The sequence below is a fragment of the Sphaerodactylus townsendi genome, linkage group LG14 (genome assembly GCF_021028975.2).
Source record: "Sphaerodactylus townsendi isolate TG3544 linkage group LG14, MPM_Stown_v2.3, whole genome shotgun sequence".
Lineage (NCBI taxonomy): Eukaryota > Metazoa > Chordata > Lepidosauria > Squamata > Sphaerodactylidae > Sphaerodactylus > Sphaerodactylus townsendi.
In genome coordinates this window covers 1,387,824-1,395,302 of record NC_059438.1, presented here as the reverse complement: position 1 = coordinate 1,395,302, position 7,479 = coordinate 1,387,824, and the positions used below count along the sequence as shown (strand labels likewise).

At 39.2% G+C, this 7,479-nt stretch overlaps 1 protein-coding gene across 3 annotated transcripts in view; it reads right to left on the bottom strand.

The window, feature by feature from the left end:
* Positions 1-2,199: 2,199 nt before the first annotated feature.
* The window catches only part of CDH11 (cadherin 11), a 121,467-nt gene continuing 116,187 nt past the window's right edge, over positions 2,200-7,479 (bottom strand). For all 3 annotated transcript variants that reach the window (XM_048515281.1, XM_048515282.1, XM_048515283.1), the window contains 2 exons: positions 5,381-5,626; positions 2,200-3,575 (listed from right to left, as the gene is read on the bottom strand). In XM_048515281.1, coding sequence (XP_048371238.1) covers positions 3,079-3,575; positions 5,381-5,626 — 743 coding nt within the window. In that variant the 3' untranslated portion in view covers positions 2,200-3,078. The remainder of the gene's footprint in view (positions 3,576-5,380; positions 5,627-7,479) is intronic.

The window sequence follows — 7,479 nt, the reverse complement described above, 5'->3', positions numbered from 1 at the left end:
AAATTTATTTCCAAACTTATAAGAAGGGGGAAAGGACTACATATACTAAAAAGCCTCAAATATTTAAAATTATTAAAAAAAATAGTTGACAATGTCTTTCTTTGCCTTTAAAATTAAACAGAAGCATGTAAAAAGTGTTAAGGTTTGCCTAATAATGCAGTCAAATGTACATTAGCAAGTTGACATCAAAAAAGTATTGTCATGATGAATATGACGGTGGTGATGACACCTTGAACAGCAGGTTTACTTTTCCTCTACATTGATTGCTATTTTTTAAAATTTTAAATTCATATTGAAGAAATGTGCAAATATAGCAAAATAGTCTTTGGATTATAAAAATAGAAAAAACAACAACGGCTAAAGAAATCTGAACTAAGCGTGGAAATATATAGAACATATTGATCTATCTATCTACTAATATATCATATTGAAATATGACATGGTATAGTGGTAACATTCTCCCTCATACTCATATAAGTGGGGGGAAATCCACCAAATATAAGGACTATAATGGTACAAACCAAATATTCTGGGTTGGATTCAAACCATTGTCAATATTTATTTCATTTTATTAATTTTATATCCTACCTTCCCCTACCAAAGTTGGGATCAGGGCGGTGTACAGACATTTTAAAACAATTTTACAAATACATAAAATTTACTATACCTATCATTAAACTCACTAAAAACTCAAGGCGGTAAACAAACAAATATCAGCCTATGAAAATCATCTGGCCCAGCTCAGGTATAAACTCACCTAAAGACTGTCTGAGCATGGGCTAGGTCAAGAAGGGGCAACACTGTGTAACCTCGCATTGATTATTGTACCGAGGCCAGCTGATGATATCAGGACACACGACTGGCATCAACCAAAGGCCTGGCAAAACTTCTCTGTCTTACAGGCCTTGCAGAACTATTTAAGATCCTGCAGGGCCCTCATGTCAGTTGACAGAGTTCTATCAGGTTGGAGCCAGGGCAGAGTTAATACCGTTCCACTAGCAAAATGAACTTTTCTCACTCCAATCTCCTGTTGCAGACCTTTGAATTCCACTAAATACCCACCCTGGAGACAGATGACTCTCAGGAATAGTGTGAGTATGAAATAGGGATCAACAAAAGTGAATGGAAGTCAGTAGAATTGCCTCCCCTTTCCACTGGAGGAAGTGACTTTTTCTGACAGGGAGGAGAAAAGAAGTTTGGATCCAACCCATTCTCTTTTTAAAATAAATTTAAATTTAAAGTATACAGAGCTTCACACTACTGAAAACAAGGCGAATTTCACAAATTTTGGCAATTGGCATCCTTAACTTCATAATGGATTCCCCCCTTCTACTTCCTGCAAGACAGTAATACCTTTTGTTGCCAATATGGCCTCATTATATATTGTATTTGCAGACCTTTAACCTTTACCTACTTGTCATAACAAATTTAGCACCTTAACCTTTGTGTCCATGTGCTGAACACACAGTTGTGCGCAACCTGTTCTATTGCCTAAACTAATCTGGAATTAATCTATAGATCCTTTTCCATTATTCAATTAAAAGCATACATTAAACAAAAAAGAAAATGAACCATTTCTATGTTTTACTTGTTTTAAATAATAAGTATAATAAAAAAAACCCTAAATGATACCACTTCAGCAAACTAGATACTACTTACATTTTTCAAGCCAAAATTAGTACACATTTTAGAGTAAATAGCTGGGTACAAAACCTTTAGCAACCTAAAATTGAATCAGGCCCAGAATTAAGTCTCTTTCAACCCACAGAATCCTAAAACGGATATTCAGCTTAATAAGCATGGAGGAAATTATAAGTACAGACCATGCCTGCACATTATAATGCCATTTATGGAAGCCAGTGGGATTATTAAGAGGTAAGATACATGCGTATAACATGGCAGTACTTAAAAGAAGAAACTGAACTCAATCTAGAGCATACCCATTCAAGCTGTTACTGTGCTCTTGAATCAGCCATAAACTTTATATAGACTTTACAGGTGTTCCTCTTTTTTTAAAAAAAATCCCCATACACATTAAAAAAAGGTAATGGATTTTAAATAATCACTTAACAAGACAATTTTAGCAACAAGCACATAACAAATAGGGCTATTAAAAGGTCAGATTGGTAGTTTAGAGAGATACATATATAAATGGAGCATTGGGAACAACACTTTCCTTTTAATAAACAAAAGCGAGAATTAAAAAACGAATCCTTTTTTATTTCAAAGTGTGCTTCGTATATTGAAGCCCATATTAAAGCAACATTACAATGTTCATAAAATATAAGTGTGATGTAACATTTTCTTACATGTCAGAATACTGATATTTGTATGTATACTAAAAATAAGAACTTTAAAATTGTACAAATAGATACATTTAAAAATTACATAGAAATAGGGCGCCTCCCACTGCAACAAGACAGCTTTTTTTTAATATATCTGGCACGTATTAGATTAAGATGAAAGTATAAGCAAAAAAGATTTACAAGAGTCAGCAGAAACAAGTTGGATGCTCAAGAGACAAAATTGTACATTGTCCTGTACATACATCATATGTGTTTAAGCTGGCTGAATATTATATATTTCAAGTTTAAAAATGCACTACGTAAGGAGTGTCCATAGTTTAAGGCGAAATTACAGCTCAGAACTGTGATCCTTTCTAATTTGTGGAAGCTTCTTTGACATAAAAGACGTAGCTGTTCATAATACACACAAACAAAAAATAATAATAATAAAGAAAAGAAAAAGATTGCCCTCAGTTCTCAGATGACTCAGATGAATTTCCCTTTGCTTAAATATTCTGTATTTCACAAGTGGTTATTTTTCCCCCTTCTGGTGAAGTTGATAACCAACTTCTGTATTTTGCCTTTTGCAAGAAAAGGTACTTCACAGTATTGACCACTTTGATGTCCTCCCCTTTTCTTTAAGTGAAAGGACCCTCCCCAATCTCTGCCAAACCTAAATGTGTTCTACGAACCTTCCCTTGTTTTATTTTAAAAAATACCTGCTTACATTTTTCCTCTGATTTTTTTCAGAATGTTAGACACAGTTCTTAAGGCCAAATTCAAAATGTTATTGTTAAGAATCATCTTCCACAGTGTCTTTGGAGCCATATAAGTCTGCTAGTTTCTTAAAACGAGGTCCCCAGTTATGTAGATAGTCATAGTCCAAATCGGAATCTGTCGTTGCTGACTCTAAAGAGCTTAGTGAACCGGCCACTGAGCCCCTCCCTTCATAGCCATAGATCTGGATAGAGTCATAAGGAGGAGCTGTCGGATCATTATCGGCTTCTTGTATTCTTGTGTTGATAAAGTCATCAACATCAACACTGTTGGGAGCAGGCCGAAGCCCTGGCCTGGGCATGTACTGATACTCAGGCTTTATGTCTTTGCGAGGGATAAATCCGTTGATGCCATCTGGGTTTTGCAAAGTCGCAATGTCAAAAGCTTCAGTGTCTTCCTCCCCTCCTCCTTCATCATCGTAGGTGATAATATTCTCTCGTACATCTTCTTCTTCAAAGACAATTAGGGGCTCTTTCTTTTGCCGTTTCAGTGTTACAAATAACACTACAATCACTGGTGAGGACAAAACACAAGAGGTTTATTCAATAAGAACTAGTACATCGATAATAATCTCCTTGTATTTTAGGTAAATCTAGGAATTGTGTACAGAGAGAGTTTTAACTGAATAAAAAGATGCCCCAAGTCCCATTGATCACAGATTAATTTCATAGAAATTGGTGGATGCCTGGTAATTAACTGGATCTCCAGGTTGAGCTTAGATTAAAACAGGCCTCAACATGTTTCTTTCTGTTTCTAGAAAGCCTTCCTGCATAGACCTCCTATATACTTACTGGGACTGGCCAGGTTTCCCAGTAGGCTCCTTCTTTTGAGGGCTGCTAAAAGGTAACCCAACCCCGTCCTCACCAAGAGGCTGATTCTTTACAGGAGAAGAAAGTGGAGGAGGAGAAGGAGGAGGAGGAGGAGGGGGAGAAGGAGAAGAAAGTGGAGGAGGAGGAGGAGGAGGAGGAGAAGGAGAAGGAGAAGAAGAAGAAGAAGAAGAAGAAGAAGAAGAAGAAGAAGAAGGAGGCAAATGGCACTTATTATTTTATTTATTTGATTTGTCTTGATGTCCCAAGCTCCCCGGCCGAGGCCTGGGTCAGGGCAGCTAGCACGCATATTTAAAAACAGTCATTACATTACACATTAATAAGTTAATGGATTAAAACCATTCAAATATACACAAATGATGATTTAACCATACCTTACCCACATAACAGTCCCCACCTTACCACAATTCTGAGTTTTATGCATGAATTAGAGGGGGCGTAGATTGGGACCCAGGATGTTATAGTTTGGGACCGGTGTCTTCAATTGTAGGCCCAGCAGAACATTTTTGTCTTACAGGCCCTGTGGAATTGATTGATATTCCACAGGGCCCTAATGTCCACCAGGTGTGAGTTTCAGCAAACAGAAGCCACAGCCAAGGCCTACTGGTGGAACTCAGCTGAATGTCCCTGGGGCTGGGGACCACCAGCAGATAACTATCAGATGATCAGAGATGTGGTCCCGAAGATAGGATGGTCCCAGACCACTCATGGTCTTAAAGGTTAATACCAAAACATGTCAGCAAAGCAGAACTTTCCTGAACCGTTGCGGCTGTGAGCCACGTTAAAACAAGTGAATAGCACAAAAGGTGCTTCTCGAAAACCCCTTCCCTGGCTCCCATCTGCAGAGCCACACAGGGGAAACAGACTGTATCAACCGCCCAGCCTGGGGGGTTGGTTCTGCCTGCCAGCAAAGCTGTGCTTTGTAGGCAGGCAGGCAGGGAGGAAAATAGCTGGTAGGGAAGAGCAAAAAAGTTGTGCCTTCATGTGAAGGCACACACCCTGGTCAACATACTGACAGCCAGCTGTGTGAAGGGGTCAAGGTGAGGGTGGGTTCATGTAACCCACCTTTCCCCCACACTTATTGGGCCATGCGGAAAGGGCCTTAGACTTTCTACTTGGCTGATTAGTTTCACATGGAAAGGAAAGCTATACAAAACACTGTGTTTTGCCAGCATTTGAAAACTGCAGCATCTCTGATCTGCAGCACAGTGGTTTTGGGAAAGGCTGACAAAAATGTGCAAATGAAAATCTACTGTGAAGGAAAGGTAAGCTCCCTATGAAGTAGAATGCAAGTGCAGAAAGAGCCTATATCTCCCATCAGCAGAAAATGCAGTCTGGATCGAACCGCTGATCCACTTGTTGTGAGAACTTGGCCATAGGCCCATTGAAATGGATATCTCACTAAATTGAGCCTCTTGCAGTTCAGTCCTTTTGGACAGAAGGGGCAGTGGGGGAACTGGAAGGATAAACAAATGCAGCAGTTTTCCTTACCCAGCAAAATTACAATGCAAGCAAGGATTGCAATTAAAGCCCCGGTGCTAAGTCCTGCATTAAGGGTGTAGGCTTCTGGGTTGCAGGAGATCCTGTCACCATCACAGCCACATACTCGGATAGTGAGCGTGTTGGTGCTGCTCAGTGGGGGTTTCCCAGCATCACTTATCACAATAGGCAGAAAGTATACATCCTGCATCTGTCGACTGAAGCTTGTGCGTCTTGCGATAACACTGGCTGAGTTATCTGTTGAGAAATAAGACAATCATTATTCCTGTCTTGTCCCTTTCCAAAAAAAGAAAATCATGTTTGCCCTTTTTAAACAAAATCACCTCTTTGCTTAGTGATATGACAGGCCTTCAATCCTACAGGTGTGGTACACGCTATGGCTGTCTTTGGTTATTTGAGGGTGGGCTGCAATATTGAAAAGAATGCACTTCAGTTGAAGATTGGGTCTGAATCTGTTGATTTTGTGGGTCACACTTTAGCTCAGAAGTGGCAATTTGGAGCAGGATGTCACCCCCCTAACTGTAAGCATCAATTCATGGCCTTTTAAAAGACTTCATTCTTCTTGAAAGGTTCCAGCCAATCAGGTGTCATGTGGGGCCATGATTATGATGCCATGTGGCCAATCTGATCGCACTATGTACTGATATCTCTTTGGGCAAATAATGCCCATTTTGAGTTATTCTAGCCAATTAAGAATTAAGTGTGTTTTTGTCTTTCACATAGATTCTCCAAAACTTCTCAAAGTCTCCTTCCAATCATCAGACATGAGAAATGTCTCCAGGCAATTGGCAGCGGGGCGGGGTGTAGGGCGGGGGCGGGACATGGTGTGTGATGACATCATTTCCTGGAAACAACAGCAGTAGCTTTAGAAATTGCCAGAAACTCTATCATAAACTCTTATCACCAGAAACTATATTTCCCACTTTAGCCTTCATGAATGTACCTATTTGGTTATATTTCAAGTTTCCTTTCCTGCATAATAGTCTTTCACTCACTGCCTTAATGGCATTCATGTTTCTGCATGCTGCATAATTATATGATTGTGAGGAAATACAATCTCCCAAGGGGAGCTAAAACATTTATTCATAAGATGTAGCTCACTCTTCATACACTATTGATGCACCATTTTTAATGACTAGTGTTTATTGCAGAACAGATGTAAATTGAGAGAGAGAGAAATCTCCAGATACTTGAGATTTGCCACGGACAATCTCCAGAGAGCTAAAAATTGTCTATAGATCTCTGCTGTATATCTATGGTGTGTTTCAGACAGAAATTATTATCTCTATTTCATAGTTAACATTTTTGTAACAAACAGAAAAAGAGTGTGGGTTTTTTTTTTTTTGAGCAGCCAAACCTCATTCAGTACAGTTCTGAATGGACATAGATTCATTGTACTCAAAACCAGATTCATAATAGTGGAAATCTAGGAACTGGGAAGCTGGTGTTGAATATATGAAACTGCCTTCAATTGAATCAGACCATCAGAATCAAGGTCAGGTGTAATATACTGTGACTGGCAGGTTCTCTTCAGACAGTAATCTTTCATATCATCTACTACCTGAGCCTTTTAACTAAAGGTGATGAGATTGAACCTGGGATCTTCTGTATGCCAAGCAGATGGTCTACCACTGAGCCACAGCCTCTCACATGTTCAAACCCCCACTTTGTCATGGATGTTTGCTGGGTGATCTTAGGCCAGTCTCTCTATGTGAGCCTAGACTCATGATGGATATGAGGATAAAATGGAGCAAGACAAGAACCATCTGTGCTACCTGCAATCCTTGAAGGAAGAATGAAATTAAACCCAACTAATATCAATAATGAGCCCCAAAGCTCTAGGCCATGCAAGTCCCTTTACTTATGAATATATCCCTCATCTTTCCTGATACATAGATCTTCCTTCACATCCTTTTCCCTAAATATATTTGTGAGCACTGTCATGTTTCTTCTTTAAAGGGCTTTTGTGCTTAATTTCCAGGAGTTCAAATATTTGCTCCACTGATATAAACAGGATCTACATATGAGATAACAAAATATAGGATTCCATGCTGACTTTTCATTGCGGTGCCCTTCAGATCATGTGCTTG